Source organism: Oncorhynchus gorbuscha, linkage group LG17 (assembly GCF_021184085.1).
Source record: "Oncorhynchus gorbuscha isolate QuinsamMale2020 ecotype Even-year linkage group LG17, OgorEven_v1.0, whole genome shotgun sequence".
Classification (NCBI taxonomy): domain Eukaryota; kingdom Metazoa; phylum Chordata; class Actinopteri; order Salmoniformes; family Salmonidae; genus Oncorhynchus; species Oncorhynchus gorbuscha.
Window position 1 is genome coordinate 52,478,323 of NC_060189.1, and position 25,211 is coordinate 52,503,533.

The 25,211-nt window shown below is 44.2% G+C and overlaps 2 protein-coding genes and 1 long non-coding RNA gene across 5 annotated transcripts in view; 1 reads left to right on the top strand and 2 right to left on the bottom strand.

The window, feature by feature from the left end:
• Positions 1-12,475, bottom strand: part of LOC124001609 (oocyte zinc finger protein XlCOF7.2-like) — a 95,937-nt gene extending 83,462 nt beyond the window's left edge. The window contains exons 1-3 of one of the 2 annotated variants that reach the window (XM_046308552.1): positions 12,013-12,472; positions 11,706-11,836; positions 11,319-11,510 (exon numbers count right to left, since the gene is read on the bottom strand). In XM_046308552.1, coding sequence (XP_046164508.1) covers positions 11,319-11,510; positions 11,706-11,836; positions 12,013-12,280 — 591 coding nt within the window. In that variant the 5' untranslated portion in view covers positions 12,281-12,472. Of the gene's footprint in view, positions 1-11,318; positions 11,511-11,705; positions 11,837-12,012 lie in introns of both variants that reach the window. The other variant, XM_046308554.1, reaches the window with a different exon arrangement.
• A 970-nt stretch (positions 12,476-13,445) lies between these two features.
• On the top strand, positions 13,446-17,822 carry LOC124001682. Its single transcript, XR_006832833.1, has 3 exons — positions 13,446-13,574; positions 14,197-16,632; positions 16,764-17,822. It is a non-coding gene; the product is annotated as an uncharacterized LOC124001682 (long non-coding RNA).
• Positions 15,451-20,225, bottom strand: LOC124001676. 2 transcript variants are annotated; one of them, XM_046308677.1, is made up of 6 exons: positions 19,755-20,225; positions 19,177-19,307; positions 18,872-19,030; positions 16,509-16,593; positions 16,201-16,253; positions 15,451-16,004 (listed from the first exon to the last, which is right to left on the bottom strand). In XM_046308677.1, exons 1-4 carry the CDS (start codon positions 20,011-20,013, stop codon positions 16,531-16,533), a joined length of 612 nt encoding a protein of 203 aa, XP_046164633.1. In that variant the 5' UTR covers positions 20,014-20,225; the 3' UTR covers positions 15,451-16,004; positions 16,201-16,253; positions 16,509-16,530. The 2 variants fall into 2 exon arrangements, with proteins under 2 accessions (XP_046164633.1, XP_046164632.1); XM_046308676.1 differs by lacking the exons at positions 15,451-16,004; positions 16,201-16,253; positions 16,509-16,593 and having other exon boundaries at positions 17,432-19,030; positions 19,755-20,224.
• Between the last annotated feature and the right edge of the window lie 4,986 nt (positions 20,226-25,211).

A 25,211-nucleotide genomic window follows, 5' to 3' on the forward strand; every position in this document is an offset into this window, starting at 1 on the left:
GGATATATCAAGGAGAAAACAAAACAGGAAAACTGAAATCCACTCGTCAGTAGCGAGGACTGACTGGAGACTCGACCATAGACTGCAGGTTGCTTCGGGAAGGCACCGACCGTAGCAGACTAAGACACCTGCTCACACGCAGCATCTGAAGAAGGTAAAACACGACAGGGCGAGACAAGGACACCGAACAGCGAACATCATACAAGGATCCGACAAGGACAGAAGCGGAAAACAGAGGGAGAAATAGTGGCTCTAATCAGAGGGCAAAATAGGGGACAGGTGTGAAAAGAGTAAATGAGGTAGTAGGAGAATGAGGAACAGCTGGGAGCAGGAACGGAACAATAGGGAGAGAGAGCGAGAGAGGGAGAGAGGGAGGGGAAGAGAGGGATAGAAAGAGGGAAAGAACCTAATAAGACCAGCAGAGGGAAACGAATAGAAGGGAAGCACAGAGACAAGACATGATAACCAATGACAAAACATGACAGTACCCCCACTCACCGAGCGCCTCCTGGCGCACTCGAGGAGGAACCTGGCGGCAACGGAGGAAATCATCAATCAACGAACGGTCCAGCACGTCCCGAGATGGGACCCAACTCCTCTCCTCAGGACCGTAACCCTCCCAATCCACTAAGTACTGGTGACCACGTCCCCGAGAACGCATGTCCATGATCTTTCGTACCTTGTAAATAGGTGCGCCCTCGACAAGGACGGGGGGGGAAGACGAACGGGGCGCGAAGAAAGGGCTTGACACAGGAGACATGGAAGACAGGGTGGACGCGACGAAGATGTCGCGGAAGAAGCAGTCGCACAGCGACAGGATTGACGACCTGGGAGACACGGAACGGACCAATGAACCGCGGAGTCAACTTGCGAGAAGCTGTCGTAAGGGGAAGGTTACGAGTGGAAAGCCACACTCTCTGGCCGCGACAATACCTAGGACTCTTAATCCTACGTTTATTGGCGGCTCTCACAGTCTGCGCCCTGTAACGGCAAAGTGCAGACCTCACCCTCCTCCAAGTGCGCTCACAACGTTGGACAAACGCCTGAGCGGAGGGAATGCTGGACTCGGCGAGCTGGGACGAGAACAGAGGAGGCTGGTACCCCAGACTACTCTGAAACGGAGATAGCCCGGTAGCAGACGAAGGAAGCGAGTTGTGAGCGTATTCTGCCCAGGGGAGCTGTTCTGCCCAAGACGCAGGGTTTCTAAAAGAAAGGCTGCGTAATATGCGACCAATCGTCTGATTGGCCCTTTCTGCTTGACCGTTAGACTGGGGATGAAAACCGGAAGAGAGACTGACGGAAGCACCAATCAAACGACAGAACTCCCTCCAAAACTGTGACGTGAATTGCGGACCTCTGTCTGAAACGGCGTCTAACGGGAGGCCATGAATTCTGAACACATTCTCAATGATGATTTGTGCCATCTCCTTAGCGGAAGGAAGCTTAGCGAGGGGAATGAAATGTGCCGCCTTAGAGAACCTATCGACAACCGTAAGAATCACAGTCTTCCCCGCAGACGAAGGCAGACCGGTAATGAAGTCTAAGGCGATGTGAGACCATGGTCGAGAAGGAATGGGAAGCGGTCTGAGACGACCGGCAGGAGGAGAGTTATCTGACTTAGTCTGCGCGCAGTCCGAACAAGCAGCCACGAAACGGCGCGTGTCACGCTCCTGAGTAGGCCACCAAAACCGCTGGCGAATAGAAGCAAGTGTACCCCGAACGCCGGGGTGGCCAGCTAACTTGGCAGAGTGAGCCCACTGAAGAACAGCCAGACGAGTAGAAACAGGAACGAAAAGAAGGTTACTAGGACAAGCGCGCGCGACGCAGTGTGAGTGAGTGCTTGCTTAACCTGTCTCTCAATTCCCCAGACAGTCAACCCGACAACACGCCCATCAGGAAGAATCCCCTCTGGATCGGTAGAAGCCACAGAAGAACTAAAGAGACGGGATAAGGCATCAGGCTTGGTGTTCTTATTACCCGGGCGATAAGAAATCACGAACTCGAAACGAGCGAAAAACAACGCCCAACGAGCTTGACGTGCATTAAGTCGTTTGGCAGAACGGATGTACTCAAGGTTCTTATGGTCAGTCCAAACGACAAAGGAACGGTCGCCCTCCAACCACTGTCGCCATTCGCCTAGGGCTAAGCGGATGGCGAGCAGTTCGCGGTTACCCACATCATAGTTGCGTTCCGATGGCGACAGGCGATGAGAAAAATAAGCGCAAGGATGGACCTTATCGTCAGACTGGAAGCGCTGGGATAGAATGGCTCCCACGCCCACCTCTGAAGCGTCAACCTCGACAATGAATTGTTTAGTGACGTCAGGAGTAACAAGGATAGGAGCGGATGTAAAACGCTTCTTGAGGAGATCAAAAGCTCCCTGGGCGGAACCGGACCACTTAAAGCACGTCTTGACAGAAGTAAGAGCTGTGAGAGGGGCAGCAACTTGACCGAAATTACGAATGAAACGCCGATAGAAATTAGCGAAACCTAGAAAGCGCTGCAACTCGACACGTGACCTTGAACGGGCCAATCACTGACAGCCTGGACCTTAGCGGGATCCATCTGAATGCCTTCAGCGGAAATAACAGAACCGAGAAATGTGACAGAGGAGACATGAAAGGCGCACTTCTCAGCCTTCACGTAGAGACAATTCTCTAAAAGGCGTTGGAGTACACGTCGAACGTGCTGAACATGAATCTCGAGTGACGATGAAAAAATCAGGATATCGTCAAGGTAGACAAAAACAAAGATGTTCAGCATGTCTCTCAGTACATCATTAACTAATGCCTGAAAAACAGCTGGAGCATTAGCGAGACCGAACGGCAGAACCCGGTACTCAAAATGCCCTAACGGAGTGTTAAACGCCGTTTTCCACTCGTCCCCCTCTCTGATGCGCACGAGATGGTAAGCGTTACGAAGGTCCAACTTAGTAAAGAACCTGGCTCCCTGCAGAATCTCGAAGGCTGACGACATAAGGGGAAGCGGATAACGTTTCTTAACCGTTATGTCATTCAGCCCTCGATAATCCACGCAGGGGCGCAGAGTACCGTCCTTCTTCTTCTTCTTCTTAACAAAAAAAACCCCCGCTCCGGCGGGAGAGGAAGAAGGCACTACGGTGCCGGCGTCGAGAGAAACAGACAAATAATCCTCGAGAGCCTTACGCTCGGGAGCCGACAGAGAGTATAGTCTACCCCGAGGGGGAGTGGTCCCCGGAAGGAGATCAATACTACAATCATACGACCGGTGAGGAGGAAGGGAGTTGGCTCTGTACCGACTGAAGACCGTGCGCAGATCATGATATTCCTCCGGCACTCCTGTCAAATCACCAGGTTCCTCCTGAGAAGAGGGGACAGAAGAAACAGGAGGGATAGCAGACATTAAACACTTCACATGACAAGAAACGTTCCAGGATAGGATAGAATTACTAGACCAATTAATAGAAGGATTATGACATACTAGCCAGGGATGACCCAAAACAACAGGTGTAAAAGGTGAACGAAAAATCAAAAAGGAAATGGTCTCACTGTGGTTACCAGATACTGTGAGGGTTAAAGGTAGTGTCTCATATCTGATACTGGGAAGAAGACTACCATCTAAGGCAAACATGGGCGTGGGCTTCCCTAACTGTCTGAGAGGAATGTCATGTTTCCGAGCCCATGCTTCGTCCATAAAACAACCCTCAGCCCCAGAGTCTATCAAGGCACTGCATGAAGCAGCCGAACCGGTCCAGCGTAGATGGACCGACAAGGTAGTACAGGATCTTGATGGAGAGACCTGAGTAGTAGCGCTCACCAGTAGCCCTCCGCTTACTGATGAGCTCTGGCTTTTACTGGACATGAATTGACAAAATGTCCAGCAGAACCGCAATAGAGGCAAAGGCGGTTGGTGATCCTCCGTTCCCTCTCCTTAGTCGAGATGCGAATACCTCCCAGCTGCATGGGCTCAGTCTCTGAGCCGGAGGGAGGAGATGGTTGCGATGCGGAGAGGGGGAACACCGTTAACGCGAGCTCTCTTCCACGAGCTCGGTGACGAAGATCTACCCGTCGTTCTTTGCGGATGGCGAGTGCAATCAAAGAGTCCACGCTGGAAGGAACCTCCCGGGAGAGAATCTCATCCTTAACCTCAGCGTGGAGTCCCTCCAGAAAACGAGCGAGCAACGCCGGCTCGTTCCAGTCACTAGAGGCAGCAAGAGTGCGAAACTCTATAGAGTAATCCGTTATGGATCGATCACCTTGACATAGGGAAGCCAGGGCCCTAGAAGCCTCCCTACCAAAAACTGAACGATCAAAAACCCGTATCATCTCCTCTTTAAAGTTCAGATAATTGTTAGAACACTCAGCCCTTGCCTCCCAGATAGCTGTGCCCCACTCTCGAGCCCGACCAGTAAGGAGTGAAATGACGTAAGCAATCCGAGCTCTCTCTCTTGAGTATGTGTTGGGTTGGAGAGAGAACACAATATCACACTGGGTGAGAAAGGAGCGGCACTCAGTGGGCTGCCCAGAGTAACATGGTGGGTTATTAACCCTAGGTTCCGGAGACTCGGAAGACCAGGAAGTAGCTGGTGGCACGAGACGAAGACTCTGAAACTGTCCTGAGAGGTCGGAAACCTGAGCGGCCAGGGTCTCAACGGCATGACGAGCAGCAGACAATTCCTGCTCGTGTCTGCCGAGCATAGCTCCCTGGATCTCGACGGCAGTGTTACGAGAATCCGTAGTCGCTGGGTCCATTCTTGGTCGGATCCTTCTGTTATGCTGGTGAATGAGGACCCAAAAGCGACTTAACGAAAACAGAGTCTTTATTCCAGTATATGACAAAAGTAATAATCCTGGATATATCAAGGAGAAAACAAAACAGGAAAACTGAAATCCACTCATCAGTAGCGAGGACTGACTGGAGACTCGACCATAGACTGCAGGTTGCTTCGGGAAGGCACCGACCGTAGCAGACTAAGACACCTGCTCACACGCAGCATCTGAAGAAGGTAAAACACGACAGGGCGAGACAAGGACACCGAACAGCGAACATCATACAAGGATCCGACAAGGACAGAAGCGGAAAACAGAGGGAGAAATAGTGGCTCTAATCAGAGGGCAAAATAGGGGACAGGTGTGAAAAGAGTAAATGAGGTAGTAGGAGAATGAGGAACAGCTGGGAGCAGGAACGGAACGATAGGGAGAGAGAGCGAGAGAGGGAGGGGAAGAGAGGGATAGAAAGAGGGAAAGAACCTAATAAGACCAGCAGAGGGAAACGAATAGAAGGGAAGCACAGAGACAAGACATGATAACCAATGACAAAACATGACAATTTGGTTTTAAATATACTTAAGTATCAAAAGTAATTGCAACTGCAAAGATATACTTAAGTATCAAAAGTAAAAGTATAAATAATGTCAAATTCCTTATATTAAGCAAACCAAATGACAATGCTATTTTTTTTTTAAATCGACAGATAGCCAGGGACACACTCAGACATCATTTATAATGAAAACTCCTTGAGTTTTCCAAGATGGCAGAGCAGTCATATGTCTTTGTCTTGTCTCGTCCCATGTATACAGTGGGGCAAAAAAGTATTTAGTCAGCCACCAATTGTACATGTTCTCCCACTTAAAAAGATGAGGCCTGTAATTTTCACCTAAACCTCAACTTCCTGCAACCCGCCTCACCCAATGGGGTGTGGATCTGTTTTTTTTCTAAAGAATTTCTATATTCCTCTGAACTGGAATACCTCAACTGAAGCTAGCTAGCTATCAGCTATCAGTCAGCTAACCACTGCTAGCGGTCATCAGCTAACCTTTAGCTCGGAAAGCTCTCGCCAGTTCGTACAATGCGTTTCAAACCAGAGCATACCGGACCTATTTTTCTCTCCATATCCCCGGATTCCTACCGCAAATTCTGAACCTTTTCATCTGGATCATGGCAGCTAGCTAACTGCACGGAACCCCACCGATCCTTCATGACTGGAATACCGACATAATCTGCCCGAGGATCCCAACAGGCCCCTCAGGTGCGACGTCCCCTGAAGGCCCATTCTGCTAACCGCGGCCTGCTAGCTATCTATAACATATTGGACTGTTAGCTGATCCATCGGCCAGTTTCTTGAACCACTATACTCATTTTGCCAATTGGACTTCTCTGCTACTTGGAACCCTATTAATTCCACGACTGGTCTAGCAACGTCACCACACGAGGAGGCAAAAACAGACCCCCCCCATCGCGACGTCTCTCTAAGGCCCTTATGCTAGCTTGCTAGCCCTGGCCTGCTAACTGCTAGCTTGCTAGCCCCGGCCTGCTAACTGTCTGAATCGCCGTGTCCCCAGCCAGCCCAACCACTCACTGGACCCATACGATCACTTGGCTACGCATGCCTCTCCCTAATATCAATATGCCTGGTCCATTACTGTCCTGGTTAGCGATTGATGGCCAGTTCTTATAGCCTTTAGCTGTACCCTTATCCTACTTCTCCTCTGTTCCTCTGGTGATGTAGATGTTAATCCAGGGCCTCCAGTGCCTAGCTCCACTCCTACTCCCCAGGTGCTCTCATTTGTTGACTTCTGCAACTGTAAAAGTCTTGGTTTCATGCATGTTAACATTAGAAGCCTAGTCCCTAAGTTTGCTTTATTCACTGCTTTATGTCTTAGCCATGTCTGAATCCTGGCTTAGGAAAACCACCAAAAACCCTGAAATTTCCATCCCTAACTATAACATGTTCTGCCAAGATAGAACTGCCAAAGGGGGGCGGTGTTGCAATCTACTGCAGAGATAGCCTGCAGAGTTATGTCTTACTATCCAGGTCTATACCAAACCAATTTGAGCTTCTACTTCTAAAAATGTACCTTTCCAGAAACAAGTTTCTCATCGTTGCCACTTGCTATAGACCACTCTCTGCCCCCAGCTGTGCCCTTGACACCATATGTGAATTGATTGCCCCCCATCTATCTTCTGAGCTTGTGCTGCTAGGTGCCCTAAACTGGGCCATGCTTCACACCCCGGCCATCCTAAAATCTATGTTTGATGCTCTAAAGCTCACACAAATTATCCATGAACCTACCAGGTACAACCACAAATCCGTAAACACGGGCACCCTCAAAGATATCATTGTAACTAACTCGCCCTCCAAATACACATCTGCTGTTTTCAACCAAGATCTCAGCGATCACTGCCTCATTGCCTGCATCCATAATGGATCTGCGGTCAAACGACCACCCCTCATCACTGTCAAACGCTCCCTAAAACACTTCAGCGAGCAGGCCTTTCTAATCGACCTGGCCGGAATATCATGACCTCATCCATCAGTAGAAGATGCCTGGTAATTCTTTAAAAGTGCCTTCCTCACCATCTTAAATAAGCATGCTCCATTCAAAACATTTAGAACTTAGCACCAGCTGTCAGAACCGCTCACATATCACTGCACCTGTACATAGCTCATCTGTAAATAGCCCATCCAATCTACCTCATCCACATACTGTATTTATTTATCTTGCTCCTTTGCACCCCAGTATCTCAACTTGCACATTCATCTTCTGCACATCCTACCCTTCCAGTGTTTAAATGCTATATTGTAATTACTTTGCCAGCATGGTCTATTTATTGCCTTACCTCTCTTATCCTACCTCATTTGCACATGCTGTATATAGATTTTTCTACTTTATTATTGATTATATGTTTGTTATTCCATGTGTAACTCTGTGTTGTATGTGTCAAACTGCTTTACTTGGCCAGGTCGCAGTTGCAAATGAGAACTTGTTCTCAACTAGCCGACCTGGTTAAATAAAGGTGAAACAAAATAAAAAATAAATTAAGCATTTGTGTTTAATAAGTCCGCCAGATCCGAGGCAGTAGGAATGACCATCAAAGCTGTGACCGAGAGACTGAAAAACAGCTTCTCTCTCACAGCCATCACTAACAGAGTTGCTGCTGCCAACATAGACTCAAATCCTTTGCCACTTCAATAAAAGGTATCACTAATCACTTTAAATAACGCCACTTTAATAATGTCTACATATATTACATTACTCATCTCATATGTATATACTGTATTCTATTCCATCTTGCCTATGCCGCACGGCCATATATTTATATGTACATATTATTTATTTTTTTACCACTGCACCACCCGGGAGGCCCTTATATGTACATATTCTTATTCATCCCTTTACATTTGTGTGTATAAGGTAGTCGTTGTAGTGAATTTGTTAGATTACTTGTTAGATATTACTGCACTGTCGGAAATAGAAGCACAACCATTTCGCTACACACGCATTAACATCTGCTAACCATGTGTATGTGACCAATAACATTTTATTTGGATGTTCTCTTGATAAGTGTGTGAATTGGACCATTTTCTTGTCCTGCTGAGCATTCAAAATATAACAAGTACTATTGAGTGTCAGGGGAAATGTATGGAGTAAAAAGTACATCATTTTCTTTAGGAATGTAGTGAAGTAAAAGTAGTCAAATATAAATAAAGTACAGATAGCCCAACATAAAATAAAAAGTATTACTTTAAAGTATTTTTATACCCCGGTGTCTGCAAGTATTGATCCAAAGTGTTTACCCATCCCCACTACATTTGAGTCCTATACTGTAGTTACAGATGAACTTCATTGTTGTTAAAACTTTGTCAGCTATGATAATTCAAAAGTCAGAAAATCCTGACAAAGCTATTTTGACGTGTACAGTAGGTGTGTGGGCATATTTTGTAAGTGTATATTGGTTATCAAGCGCAGTCGGGTATATGTAGAATAGGGTGGGATCAGATGTGATGTATACTAAAGAGAGTCTCAATGAAAGTCTTAAAACGAAAAGGTCCAACTGTGTTTATTAAACATGAACACGTTTTAAATAAACCACATGAAAACCACACATGCCCATCTCAACTAAAGACTTGCATAAACATAAATATTTTTTTCTTTCTGAATGCAGTTTAAAGTAGTTGAATGGAAGTAATGAAACAGGCACTTTGTGAACATCATATAGCCAACACAGTACAAACACAACATGTAACAGACTTTAGGCTTATGCACTGAGTGAACACACCTTAGGAACACGTCCTTTCAGTGACAAAGCTATTGTTTTCATTAACTTGTCCAGTCATTTGTTTTTGTCGACATTTAGAACGTTATCATAGAAGATAGATGCGACAATTGCCTGCTAGTGTGCGTCTTCATTGACACAAGATAGATAAATGGAAACACCTGGATGTAATGGATGTCACCTGTTTGTTTTTTTTTCATTTTCAAAAAAAATTAAACATCGCAAGAACCTATAGTGTCAAATAAAAATGTAGTGGTTGAAGTGTTTCCATTACCCATTTACCCAAATTGCGCATTAATAAATTGGCGAGCCTGTATGCCCTCCCACCTATCTCTTTCATGTCTCAGGTAGTCTACGAAAGCCCCCATGGATAGAATGCAAGAATTTACTCATATTTTCCATATACTAATAACTCTCAAGTGCCAATGTATCGCCATGGTCTGTGCCATGGTGAGACGTGCACTCCTGTCGATCTGAAATAATTGAATGGTGAAACTTAAAGACAACCAGAAAAGCAAGTTGAAACAAGTCAGGCGCTCTTGAAATTCAGGACAATCCTTGTTCTGCAAAGAAACATTTTTACAGTTGAAAATGTATTTTGCAAGCAGTAGGCATTTAGAATTAAAATGTGGAGTGGAGCTTTATTGTTACACGGTGACATCACGTGCACCGCGTACCTTCAAAATGATTCTGCAATTTATTTTGAAAAACAGTTTACGTCCTAATTTGTCACAAAGAAAATTAGACCGAAGAAAAATCCACCGGTCGAACGGATATAAATGTTGTCAATCTCTAGAAAATGTCTGCTATTTCTGCCATTACCATTATAGATGATGCAATTATTTTAAATCCATTTCAAATCCGTATAGATTTTTAAGCGTTGAGACAATTGAGACATGGATTGTGTATGTGTGTCATTCAGAGGGAGACCAGACAAGACAAAATATTTAAGTGCCTTTGAATGGGGTATGGTAGTAGGTGCCATGCGCATCGGTTTGAATGTCAAGAACTGCAACGCTGCTGGGTTTTTCTCACTCAATAGTTTACATGTCTATCAAGAATGTTCCACCACCCAAAGGACATCCAGCCAACCAGACACAACTGTGAGAAGCACTGGAGTCAACATGGGCCAGCATCAATGTGGACCACTTCTGACACATTGTAGAGTCCATGGCCTGAAGAATTGTGGCTGTTCTGAGGGCAAAAGGGGTCTTTATGCAGGTGTATCCTGAGGTTGCTCCTCTCTGAGAACCTCTTCCCACAGTGCATCAAGGTGAACGGCCTCTATCCCATGTGGACCTTCAAGGTGCATCTTCAGCTGGTGGGAGAACCTCTTCTCACACTGGGGGCCGCTGTAGGGTTCTCCCCTGTGTGGACTTTCTGGTGCCTCTTCAGGTTGAACGAGTGGGAGAAACTGGCCCGGCACAGGTGGCAGCCAAATGGTTTCTCCCCTGTGTGGACCTTCTGGTGTCTCTTAAGGTCACTAGCCTGGGCAAAGCACATGTGACACTTGGTACAGCTGAAGGGTTTCACCCCTGTGTGGACCCTCTGGTGGATTTCCACCTTCTGGGGGCTGCTGAAGCCTTTGTTACAGAACATGCAGAGGAACCGTTTTTCTTTACAATTGCCTGATATGGCACCCCCTCCCTGAGCCTGGGCTCTAGCCCTATCGTTTGAGTTCAATACCTGATTGAAAAGGACACGGCTGTCTGAGTCGGAATGCCTCATCAACGTACACACTGGGTTGCAATCCCCGAACACGTGTAAAGGGGAGTGGGTTGCAAAATTTGGATTTGTCTCTAAGCTTTCGTTGCAATCTAAGAAATCTCTGCCCTGTGAGTGTCTATCTCCTAGGTGATTATCTGCATTCCATGTTGGAGGAACGTCGCCCTCCACTTTCATGGTCACTTCATCTACGACCAGACCTGCCTCTTTCTTATCTAGGCACCCTTCAGAGTATACACTATTACTGTACCGGTTCCAGTCCCCTCTAGACAGATCAGTGTGTGTTTCTAAACCCAAGGGCATGTTGCCAGGGTCCATCTCTGTAGTGTAAGAACAAGACGGATCACTGCCAGTCTCTAACGCGTCACCTGAGTCCCGATGGGAATGAACAGTCCTCGGGCTGGGGTTACCGTAAAGTAAATACTCTGAGCCAGGGGCAGGAGGACAGCCCAGTCTCCCTGGGTCTGACTTGTGGTCAGGTACTGCGTGTAAAAGCCTTTGTGTTACAGTTAAAGTCTCTGTCTCTGACTTGAGGATGGCGTTTGGCATTCCACTGACCTCCGTAATGCTGTGTCGGGTTCTGGGCTGAGGCGCAGCGACGGTGGATAGGTCCTCCGTGGCTACAGGGAGCACCACTCCAGACGTTGCTCCAGTCTGAATGTCTTTGCTGGGTTGTGGGTCCTCTGCTTCAGTCCTCTCCTGCTTGACCAGAGGCGATCCTCCATAACCTGCAGCCTCTGCATCTGCAGACTGACATAAGAAAGAGGTTATTGTCGGTACATGAGTTTAATTGGATAATGTCTTAAGGAAGTCTCACATGCTCCCCTATGGCAGATAAATGAGGATGTTGCATGTTAGCAAGTGAATAGCTGAGGGGAGTCTTTCTGAAATAAAACTGGACACATTTGAGGTACTGTAATTTTGATATAATACTATTACACTAACCTCTATCACAATAACGTGCTGGGTTGAGGTTCCACTCCCCTCATCAACAGTGATTTGTTGGTCATCGCTCCATGTATTGTGTCCCGCTGGCTTCACAAAGCTCCTGTGGCCTCCAGAGAGCTGTCCCTCACCTGAGAGTGATTGGGGGAAAAGAGGTGGTTAGGTACTGTCAATGCTCAATTGTACACTATTGACACTGTCTGTTAGGTAACACGTCTCATAACTTATTGAAAGATAGCTAAGTTGTAATCAGGGGAATTACTGCATACTATCCAATATGCGCAGAGGGGAACGGGGCAAAATGTACCTCTTGCCATTCCTCTGTATCGGTCAAGGATCTTGTCACTACTGACGAGGATGCGTTCTCTGATTGTCCTCTCTGCGCGCTCCCGTGCCACCTTCAATTCTAGTAGCTGCAGTTTCCTCCGCAATGCCCTGTTTTCATTTTGGCTTTGAGAAATTTCCAAACGAAACACTGCATAGTCGTCGTCTACGAGTTTACAGATCTCTGCCACGGCTGCATTCGCTAGCACCTCCATAATGGAGGCCATTTGAGTGTGAAAACCCATAGCCATTGTTGTTAGCTAGCTAACGTTAGAAGCTATCTAGCGTTGCCTAAATAACGTACTATCGATCAACCAAGTCCCGTGTTAATAAATGTCTAAATGACAATAATAAAAACACCTATCGTGAAAATTGTTCTTGGTCACTGTTTACTTCCCATCCACACCGACGAAAAATGATTTCATTGGTGGACGTCTTGGGGCGTGATTAAATGAAAAAAATAGTGCGTGCTGCTCTTTGAACTACGGTAATGCTAATTCCATTACAAATTAGGCAAATTGCACAGACATTGTGTCTCCACAACAGAAATATTAACAAATAGAAATCAACAACAAATCACGACCTTTTATGTGCAGTATCTTTGAATCTGAGAAGACTTGCTTAGAAAGAACAGTGTGTTAGCCAGAATATAACAATTATATAATGACTTTATTCCATCTAGGTTTACATCACCACAGTAACGTAAATATTCAACTGCCTAGGTTTACTGTCTCTCTAAAAACAGGGTTAATGAGGGGTATGTGGTTAATTACCCTCTTAAACAGACATTAAAATGCTGAACACTCTGACACCGTTTGTGGAGACCAGTCATTCTGGAATATCAAGTACAGGTGCACTTCAGTTCATGTTTAATATTTCAACCCAATCATCACAAGACCTGAAGCCTTCAGGCCATTTACTGTAAACAGCTTGAGGTCAATGACTGTTTGTAAAGGTCCCAAACCACAGATGATACATAAGCCTTTGAGCAGAAACAGTTACGATGTCCTCCAGCGATTAAAAAAAACACATTTCCTGTTGAAAAACGATGTTCGAAGTATGAATACAGTAAAGCACACACACACTAAAGGGTAAAACATATGTTTTGAGCAAAATAGTGTTTTATAGACAACTGCTCAATAGTTGGCCTGATGGTCAAATGTGATGTCATTAGCCTCCCCTTTGCTTGAGGAGCAAGATTAATAAGCATAATTTATTTTTCAGAATGATTACAAATCCTTTTACGAGTATGAATATTCTGCTGTGAATCAAAAATACACTTGCAGTTTTTTAATCTGCGCGTTCTGTTACTGTTGACACGCTAAAGAGATTTGTAAATTTGAAGAAAGAGATTTCGCAAGTAAAAATTCGATTTCTGCAGCTCTGGGGACAGGACCTTTTACTCCTGACCAATCAGTTCCCTTTGCCAAAACCACAGCCGCCTAACCATTGGCTGGATTGTTCCATCAATCAAATCTCAGGAAATAGCTACCCACTTGAACAAGAGAGGATGAAGTAAATACAACCAAAATGATCTATTTGAAGGTAATAGTTTATATGTGTACATCGATGTTTTGTTTGTTGTTGCTGTGAAAAGGCATGACAGTTTGCTTATCATGTGAAATAAAATGGTACATTTCAGACGAACTCCAGACTAGCCATTGCATTGACAGCCGCTAGGGTTGGTTATCTGGCTTCTGACATTCATCCTAGCTTTACTATGGCAAACATTATCATGCAGCTTTAAATGCGAGGGGAAACCGAATATATTTGCTAGTTAACCAGCTGATTGGTAAAGTTGATATACATGCCATTACTTACTTAACTAGCTATCGAGTTAAATTGAAATTACTGGGGAAAAGCTAGCTAACTCCTACCATCATCAATGAAGTGTAGCTAATGTTAGCCAGGTTTCTAGAAAATAAAAACGATATTTGCTAGCTATATTTTAAAGACGTTACTTTTGAACACAAACTACTTAATTCCACTGCCTGTTTATTGATTGATTGGTGACTGAAAAAATGCCCCTCCCAATTTCACTGCAAATAGACTAGTCGGCTGTATTGGTTGGGCATCATTTGGCTGGTGTGAACATTACATGAGTCTTTAATTAGCCAATTTACTGACTGGGCTTATTGTTTTTCATGTTTTTGTTATTGCATTTCAGGTGGAGCGGGAGTAAGACCACTTGAAAGCAGCATGCTGCCAGACCACCACAGGACCCCAGATATTGAATTTGAATTGCCCATTTATATCAATGACGCTAACCAAATGGTTGGTTTGTTCAGAAACATGTGCACTAAATGCTAACACGGCTTTGGTGATGCAAGGTAAATAATGTATTTATTGTCATCTCCCTGTCAGGCCTCAGCCTGCTGTGACAAGGGCCCGGATGGTGACATATGCTTCAAGCTGCCTGACTGAATACAGGGGCCTTCAGCGGCACCTTCCCTTTGATTACAGCAGTCTCTTTATTAAGTCTCATAGCCATTTAACATGTACTTTATGTAACCACTCAAATTCTTAAACGTATACAAATACATGAACAGACTTATATTCACTTGCCTCTGGCTGCGTTTACAGGCAGTCCAATTCTGATATTTTTTCCACTAATTGGTCTTTTGACCAATCCCAGATCTTTTCACATTGGTTCATTTTTCAGAGCTGATTGATCAAAAGACCAATTGGTGGGAGAAAAAAGTGTCAGACTTGGGCTGCCTGTCTAAACACAGCCTATTTGTCCTATTCTTCTAACTTGTCTGGGATATATATATTTTAGTTGGCACACCTGTGTGATATCTTTTAATAATAATAATAATATATGCCATTTAGCAGACGCTTTTATCCAAAGCGACTTACAGTCATGTGTGCATACATTCTTCGTATGGGTGGTCCCGGGAATCGAACCCACTACCCTGGCGTTACAAGCGCCATGCTCTACCAACTGAGCTACAGAAGGACACCCATTATATATGAATACTTTTTTCACCCTGGATATGAGACTTGCATTGATTTTTAGATCTCTTTGAATCAGAAGTGCAGTCTTGATGGATAAAGTCTGCATGTTGTCAGATGTTTAAGTAGTAGAGAGAGTTGACATTGACGATTGAGGAGAAGGGTGCCTTCCAATCACACAAATTATGCGTAAAAGACGGGGGGGGGGCTAGACTTGTGTTGGGCTGTCCGTCAGAAAAGTTCCAAAGACTATCCATCGACCAATTACAAACGTAAAACAGCATTTTACCCCACCAAACAGATAAGCGTTTCATGTATTTAGGTTTGAAGGTAGCCTTACTCTGTGGTTCAAGTTGTATCTTCATGTCTGTAACTTCACTCTCACTCTGTCTGACCCCTAAGCCCTCATGCCTGACCTCCCATTGGCCCAGGGCCTCTGGCAAAACCCTCTAATCAGTCTCTCTGACAGGGAGTTACTCCAGGAGTTGACAGGTTTATGGTGCATAAGGTATCTATGTGTATGCATGCATGCATGACTTACATGGAGTGCTCCATGTTCCTGCTGGTTGCAGGGAAATGGCATGCCTTGGAGTATGGTTGTATCCATCTCCACCAGGCTCCTGGAAATCATATGACAAACCTGCATAGATTAACCAAATAAAATGGCAACTGTATTTATGCAGTTGAAGTCATGACAGCCATAGGTTCTTTACACAGGAGTGTACAGGTTTTTGTTCCAGCACTTCACTAACACCCCATTCAACTAATTGTGGTCTAAATTGAACAAACACTTGTACACAGTTCAGTCACCTGGCCCAGAAATCACCCATGTCTGTATTAATGAATGAGCTTCCCAAGTTACAAGTTTAGCTACAATTCTGCATGATATAAATAGATCCACCCAGGTTATTCTCTATCTAACCATGTGAATAAACCCCCTAAATAAGATGATTATCCTGGTGGTTAGAGGAGGTTCCCAAGTTCTTGACATCCGTCTGGGTGTTAGGGATGTGCTTCAACCTGAGGAAAATGGCAGAGAGGGGGAAGACATTAACCCCAATGCTTACATTTCAGTGCTGGTTCAAGTTGCTGAGAACCACATGTACCTTAAGTTTTTCAGTCACCAAATAATCAATGAACAAGCAGTGAGGTAGTTTGACAAGTGTTCAAAGTCAGTAACAAGTCTTTAAAATATAGCTAGCATGTTGGCAAGTACCTGGCCAGTAATCTTCACCTGTCGATGGCAACAGCTTTCACAGGCTCATCATACTGTAAAAATAACCCAATTATGAAACATTTTATTTAAACTGACATTATTTGTTGCATATAATGTCTAGGACATAACCTAGCCTGGTGGATCCAGCCTGATCTTCTTTACCATTCTATTTCACTTCACATTTGATATCTGAAGTGAAGTAGAAAGGTGAACGAAGCGATCCGGTTGGTTCCACCAGGACCAGGCTATTTAGAACCACCATTGAGAATGTAATCAGTGCTCTGTGTGTGTGTGTGACCCACCAGTACCTTTGAGGGGCCAGGAGCTGCTCTATGCTGCTATGCCCATCAATTGAGCTGTAGAAAAGACCTCACCTCCAGCCTCACCTTTTGCCTGCTCACCAACAGTTGTCAATAGGGAGAACAGAATTAGGTAGGTTTAGTCTGACTTGTTCAAACTTCAACATAGTATCCGTTTGTGTATCAGATATTATCTATCCTTGTAACGGCCAGTGGTAATAGAACAGTGACTATGTATGTATGTATATATGTATGTATTCATAGAAACATGTATGGAGGCAGCACATGGAGACTTGCAAGATGATGTGAAGTCCCGACTGACAGGCGGGCTTGATACTGAGGTCTCCGAATGGAGAAAGACCTGGCACTCGGCAGTAACATTTTACAAGACAACTTTGACCATTTAATTCAATAAAAAATAAAGGATCAGACTAGATGTGGAGGGAGAATCCCTGTGTATTCTGCACCAGGATCCAGGAACTGCTGTTGTGAACAGGACACCACACAGGAATGATTATATATTATAATATTATGTGAAGTGTTGTTTATTCTACATGGACCTGTGACTACATGTGAAAGTTAGCAAAACACTTAGTTCAGAATATATACATAAATTTAGCAATTACATTAATCTCATGTTACTCTTCATGCTGCTGATCTATTCAAAGCTTCTCTATATCTGCCTGTAGTTAGAGCTCAACCCTGCAGGAGGTTTGTTTGTTGTAACTGAGTGGGGGGAAACAGTTGTGGGCAAGGTTCTGACAGATGGGTGTGTTTTGGTGGTGGCAAGGACAAACAAACACCCGCATCAAACCACACCCCAAGCCAACTCAGGTTTGGCTTCTGTCATGGCCACCAGCATTTCTTGAGGAACAAGCCAAAAAACAAGGCCAAATCAGCAGGTGCAATTCTCCTTTAAAATCATCACACAATCTCAGTGCATACAGTTGATTTTATTAAAACACTATGTATAAAAAAATACATGTAAAAAATGTCTACCAATCGATTGTCAAAAGAACAGACGACTCTCGGTCAACTAACTTTTCTTTCTTTTTTGTCGGGGACAGCCCTAAACTTTATAAACTGCAATCATTTTCTTATTACAATTGTCTTGGGGGAAAAAATGAAGTACGGTAGTTAAATGGAAGTAATATACATCATATAGCCTACACAATATGTAACATACTTTTTAGGCTTAAATATGCCTTATATATCACAATGTCTGGATGCAATAATCTACCCAAGAATATTCAACACTGAAATCTGTCTCGTCATTCCAAATGCATCTGTGGATCTTTTCTGCGGACAATATTGAAAATGTATCTTTGTCTTTAATGCAGGGTTTAATCTAAAATGTCAGAAGTTATTTAGTGGAATGTTTTTTCTGCTGGTGTATCCTGAGGTATCTCCTCTCTGAGAACCTCTTCCCACTTTGCTTAGGAGGTGAACAGCCTTTCACCCATATGGACCTGAAGGTGCATCTTCAGGTAGTTCTGATGGGAAAACCTTTTTTACACTCAGGGCAGCTTTAATATTTCTCCCCTGTGTGGACCCTCCGGTGCCTCTTCAGATTGCCAGCCTCAGCAAAACGCATGTGACACTGGGAACAGCTGAAGGGTTTCACCCCTGTGAGGACCCTTTGGTGGATCTCCACCTTCTGGAGGCAGCCAAAGCCTTTGTTACAGAACATGCAGAGGAACCGTTTCTATTTACTATTGCCTGATGTTGCTCCCTTGGCCCTTTGAGGTCAATACTGATCCAAAAGGACGCAGCCCTGTGAATCGGAAGGCCCCATCAACGTGGACACTGGGTCACGATCCCTGAGCGTGTGTAAAGGGGAGTGGCCCGCAACATTTGGATTTGTCTTTAAGCTTTCCCTGTAATCTAAGAAATCTCTGCCTTGTGAGTGTCCTTCCCCTAAGTGAGTCTGGTCTGCGTTCAAGGTCAGAGGAGAGTCTCCCTCCACTTTGACTTCATCTATGACTATAACCTCCCCTTTCTTATCTAGGGACCTTTCAGAGTATACACTACTAGTATAATGGTTCCAGTCCCCCTCTTGACAGATCAGCCTGTGTGTCTAAACCCATGGACATGTTGTCAGGGTCCATATCTGTAGCGTAAGAACAAGACGGAACATCAACACCAGTGTCTAACGTGTCACCATCACCGCCTCCACAGGAATGAACCGTCCTCTTGCTCTGGTGAAATACTGGCAAGTACTCTGAACAGGGAGAAGGACAGCCTAATGGCCCCAGCCCAAATCTCTCTGGGTCTGAGCTGTGGTCAGATCCTGTGTGTAAGAGCCTGTGTGTTGCAGTTAACTTCTCCGTGTCTGTCTCTGACTTGAGGACGGCGTTCGGCGTTCCACTGACCTCCGTGATGCTGGGTCGGGTCATGGATGGTGCTGGGGTGGAGGTGGGGTCCTCCATGGCTTCAGGGGGCACTCCAGTCTGGATGTCTCCCATGTGCTGTGGTTCCTTCTCTCCTTTAGTCCTCTCCTGCTTGACCCCAGGACCTGCAGCCTCTGCAGACTGACAAGAAGAGAAGAGGTTATTATCGGTGTCGTAAGGAAGTCTCACTAGCTCCCCTATGGCAGATAAATGACAATGTAATCAAGTGAATAACTGAGGGGGAGCCTTAGTAACGTTAATATTTTACGCAACACTATTACACTAACCTCTATCGTGATAACATTCTGGGTTGAGGTTCCGTTCCCCTCATCAAGAGTGATTGGTTGGTTCTCTCTCCATCTATTGTGTCCTGTTGGCTTCACAAAGCTCCTGTGGCTTCCAGTGAGATGTCCTTCACCTGAGAGAGTGATTGGTGGAAAAGAGGTGATTAGGTTAGCTACTGTCAATGCTCAAATGGTATATTATACTCCATTGACACTGTCTAGAAGGATGTAAGGTAACACTTTAAATAACTTTTTGATATTGTATTTATATATTGATTGATATGTTACATGCATATATAGCCTCGTTATTGTTATATTGTGCTACTATTTACTTTTTAACTGCATTGTTGGGAAGGGGCTCATAAGTAAGCAGTTCACTGTAAAGTCTACAGCCTGTTGTATTCGGTGCATGTGACATGAGTTGATTTGCATCATTGTTTTCAATGAGTTGGTCATAGGACATGCAGTACATCAAGAATATGATGATGTATTTGTGCAAGATAGCGAAGTAATCAGGGGAACTATTTCATACAATCCAAAAACTGACGAAGTGTTTAACCCAATGTGGTTAAAAACTGTACCTCTTGCCATTCCTCTGTATCGGTCGAAGATCTTGACACTACTGGGACGAATGGCGAGGACGCGCTCCCGTGACACCTTCAGTTCCAGTAGCTGTAGTTTCCTGCGCAATGCCCTGTTTTCTTTTTGTCTTTGAGTTATTTCCAGACGAAACACTGCATAGTCGTCGTCTACGAGTTTACAAGTCTCTGCCACGGCTGCATTCGCTAGCACCTCCATACTGGAGGCTATTTGAGTGTGAAAAACCACACAATTGGCCATTGTTAGTTAACGTTACCACCTAGTTAGATCTCATCTATCAACCAAGCCCTGTCTCCAACGCGAATTAACGACGACCTGGGGTAAGCATGTTATGCTTTGCAGTTCAAATTTGTCAAATGCTAAGTTGCAGGGTATTAATAAATATCTAAACCCTAACGTCAAAATGTATTGGTCAAGGCTTACTTCCGTTTACTACTTCTTCCATGGTATATTCACTATCACACAATTTAGTGTGCATGTCGCCACCTACTGTGCGAGATGGAAACAGGATATATTCATAAACGACCCCGCCCCCAAATAATAATAATACTTTTCTGTACAAAATTTAACAGATCTGATCCCGACACAGGCTCAAGATGATCAGTTGTCCAAACTACTTTTCTGCCACAGCCACAATAATGTCCAGTTTCTTTGACACTTGAGCCGTACAGTTTATAACTGTGGCAATGAACGCCACAAAATCTACCTTAACACCAGGGTATATATTGACTGGCTGCAATATCCATATCGTCGGTGGGCGTCACTTGTTTTCTCACCCCTTTAAAATGGCATAGGAAGTTTGATTGACCTTTAACTTGTGACACCTTAATCCCCTTCACCCTTACAGGGCACTCCAGGAACTTGGGATCACGATCCCCACCACAATTGCAACACCTTCGTTCTTCTAAATCAAATCAACATTTTCTTTGTTATATGCGCTGAAATGCTTGCTTATGAGCCCTTCCCAACAATGCAGTTATTTTTTATAAAAATAGTAACACAAGAGGAATAAAATACACAAGAAAGAAGCTATAACAGAGGGAACCAGATCAATGTGCAAGGGTACAATGTTTATTTTATTTGTTTAACCTTTATTTAACTAGGCAAGTCACTGCGAGGCAGCGCCTTGGACCGCTTCGAGGCAGCGCCTTGGACCGCTTCGAGGCAGCGCCTTGGACCGCTTCGGGGCAGCGCCTTGGACCGCTTCGAGGCAGCGCCTTGGACCGCTTCGGGGCAGTGCCTTGGACCGCTTCGAGGCAGCGCCTTGGACCGCTTCGAGGCAGCGCCTTGGACCGCTTCGAGGCAGCGCCTTGGACCGCTTCGAGGCAGCGCCTTGGACCGCTTCGAGGCAGCGCCTTGGACCGCCCCTCAAGGAACCTATGTATTTAAAGAAGATACACTACCGTTCAAAAGTTTGGGGTCACTTAGAAATGTCTTTTTTTTTCATTTATACATACATGAAATTAGTTGCAAAATGAATAAGGAATATAGTCAAGACATTGACAAGGTTATAAATAGTATTTTTTTATTTAAATAATTGTGTCCTTCAGACTTTGCTTTCATCAAAGAATCCTCCATTTGCAGCAATTACAGCCCTGCAGACCTTTGGCATTCTAGTTGTCAATTTGTTGAGGTAATCTGAAGAGATTTCACCCCATGCTTATTGAAGCACCTCCCACAAGTTGGTTTGGCTTGATGGACACTTCTTTACGTACCATACGGTCAAGCTGCTCCCACAACAGCTCAATAGGGTTGAGATCCAGTGACTGTGCTGGCCACTCCATTATAGACAGAATACCAGCGGACTGCTTCTTCCCTAAATAATATTGCATAGTTTGGAGCTGTGCTTTGGGTCATTGTCCTGTTGTAGGAGGAAATTGTCTCCAATTAAGCACCATCCACAGGGTATGGCATGGTGTCGCAAAATGGAGTGATGTATCTTGAAGAAGGAAGTCTCTTTTACCCTGTACAAATCTCCCACTTTACCACCAAAGCACCTCCAGACCATATTGCCTCCACCATGCTTGACAGATGGCGTCAAGCACTCCTCCAGCATCTTTTCATTTTTTCTGTGTGTCACGAATGTTCTTTATGTCTGTCCATAACACCTTTTTCCCAATCTTCCTCTGTCCAGTGTCTGTGTTCTTTTGCCCATCTTAATCTTTTATTGTCTGAGATATGGCTTTTTCTTTGCAACTCTGCCTAGAAGGCCAGCATCCCGGAGTCGACGCTTCACTGTTGACATTGAGACTGGTGTTTTGCGAGTACTATTTAAGGAAGCTGCCAGTTGAGGACTTGTGAGATGTCTATTTCTCAAACTAGACAGTAATGTACTTGTCCTCTTGCTCAGTTGTGCACCAGGGCCTCCCACTCTTTCTATTCTGGTTAGAGCCAGTTTGTTCTGTTCTGTGAAGGTGTGTAGTACACAGCGATGTACAAGATCTTCAGTTTCTTGGCAATTTATCTCATGGAATAGAGTTCATTTCTCAGAACAAGAATGACTGACGTGTTTCAGAAGAAAGTTATTTGTTTCTGGCCATTTTGAGCCTGTAATCAAACCCACAAATGCTGATGCTCCAGATACTCAACTAGTCTAAAGAGGGACAGTTTTATTGCTTCTTTAATCAGAACAAAAGATTTCAGCTGTGCTAATAATTGCTAAAGGGTTTTCTAATGATCAATTAGCCTTTAAAAAAATGATAAACTTGGATTAGCTAACACAATGCACCATTGGAACAAAGGAGTGATGGTTTCTGTACACCTATGTAGATATTCCATTCAAAATACGCCGGTTCCAGCTACAATAGTAATTTAGAACATTAACAATGTCTACACTGTATTTTTGAGCAATTTTATGTTATTTTAAATGGACAAAAAAATAAATGTTCTTTCAAAAACAAGGACATTTCTAAGTGACCCTAAACTTTTGAACTGTAGTGTATTTAACTCTTGGACAAAAACTAACGTGGGCAAGACAGAGGAGCTTATTGTGGACTACAGGAAATGGAGGTACGAACACGCCCCCATTCACAGCGACGATGCTGTAGTGGAGCAGGTCAAGCACTTCAAGTTTCTCGGTGTCCACATCACTAAGGACCTATCATGGTCCAAACACACAAAAACAGTTGTGAAGAGGGCACGACAACAACTCTTCCCCCTCAGGAGGCTGAAAATATTTGGCATGGGCCCTCAGATCCTCAAAGTTCTACAGCTGCATAATTGAGAACATATTGACTGGCTGCATCACAGCTTGGTATGGCAACTGCTCACATCCCACCGTAGGGCGCTACAGAGGGTAATGCGTACGGCCCATTACATCACTGGGGCCGAACCCTGCCATCCAGGAACTCTATATCAGGCGGTGTCAGAGGAAAGCCACCCAAGTCATAGACTTCTCACTGCTACTGCATGGCAAGTGGTACCCGAGCGCCAAAGTCTGGGACCAAAAGGCACATGAACAGCTTCTACCCCCAAAACAATAAGACCGCTCGCTCAACAGTTAATCAAAACTGATTATTTACAGTTGAAGTCAGAAGTTTACATAAACTAGTTTTAATGACTCCAACCTAAGTGTTTCAACCACTCCACACATTTCATGTTAGAAAACTATAGTTTTGGCAAGTCGGTTAGGACATCTACTTTATGCATGACACAATTTTTCCAACAATTGTTTACAGACAGATTATTTCACTTATTTACTGCATCACAATTCCAGTGGGTCAGACGTTTACATACACTAAGTTGACTGTGCCTTTAAACAGCTTGGAAAATTCCAGAAAATTATGTCATGGCTTTAAAAGCTTCTGATAGGCTAATTGACATTTGAGTCAATTGGAGGTTTACCTGTGCATGTATTTCAAGGCCTACCTTCAAACTCAAACTTTCCTTGACATCATGGGAAAATCAAAAGAAATCAGCCAAGACCTCAGAAAAAAATTGTAGACCTCCACAAGTCTGGTTCATCCTTGGGAGCAATTTCCAAACGCCTGAAGGTACTACATTCATCTGTACAAACAATAGTATGCAAGTATAAACACCATGGGACCACGCAGCCATCATACAGCTCAGGAAATAGACGTGTTCGGTCTCCTAGAGATTAACGTACTTTGGTGTGCGAAAAGTGCAAATCAATCCCAGAACAACAAAAGGACCTTGTGAAGATGCTGGAGGAATCAGGTACAAAAGTATTGATATCCACAGTAAAACAAGTCCTATATCAACATAACCTGAAAGGCCGTTCAGCAAGGAAGAAGCCACTGCTCCAAAACCGCCATAAAAAAGCCACACTATGGTATGCAACTGCACATAGGGACAAAGATAGTACTTTCTGGAGAAATGCCCTCTGGTCTGATGAAACAAAAAAAGAACTGTTTATTCATAATGACCATCGTTATGTTTGGAGGAAAAGGGGGAGGCTTGCAAGCCGAAGAGCACCATCCCAACCGTGAAGCACGGAGGCTGCAGGATCATGTTGTGGGGGTGTTTTGCTGCAGGAGGGACTGGTGCACTTCACAAAATAGATGGCATCATGAGGCGGGAAAATTATGTGGATATATTGAAGCAACATCTCAAGACATCAGTCTGGAAGTTAAAGCTTGGTCGCAAATGGGTCTTCCAAATGGACAATGACCCCACGCACACTTCCAAAGTTGTGGCAAAATGGCTTAAGGACAACAAAGTCAAGGTATTGGAGTGGCCATCACAAAGCCCTGACCTCAATCCCAAGGAAAATCTGTGGGCAGAAAAAGAAAAAAAGCGTGTGCGAGCAAGGAGGCCTACAAACCTGACTCAGTTACACCAGCTCTGTCAGGAGGATTGGGCCAAAATTCACCCAACTTATTGTGAGAAGCTTGTGGAAGGCGACCCAAAACGTTTGACCCAAGTTAAACAATTTAATGGCAATGAAACCAAATACTAATTGAGTGTATGTTTAAACTTATGACCCACTGGGAATGTGATGAAAGAAATAAAAGCTGAAATAAATCACTCCACTATTATGACATTTCACATTCTTAAAATAAAGTGGTGATCCTAACTGACCTAAAACAGGGAATTTTTACTAAGGATTAATTGTCAGGAATTGTGAAAAACTGAGCTTAAAATGTATTTTCCTAAGGTGTATGTAAACTTCCCACTTCAACTGTACATTGACCCCCTTTATTATTAATTTATCTTAATTGTTTTTGCACTGACTTCCTTGCACTGGCTCTATGCAAACCCACTAGACTCTACCCACTCACTCAGCCATTCTACACTGACACTCCCTACATATGCTTACACGCCACACACATTTTTCACACTTCATATACGCTGCTGGTACTCTGTTTATTATATATCCTGACAGCAGCATATGATGTGTGTTGTCGGTATGCGTATGTAGTGAATGACTACTTTATCTCTGTATCCACCCACATACAGATAATTGTAAGGTCCCTCAG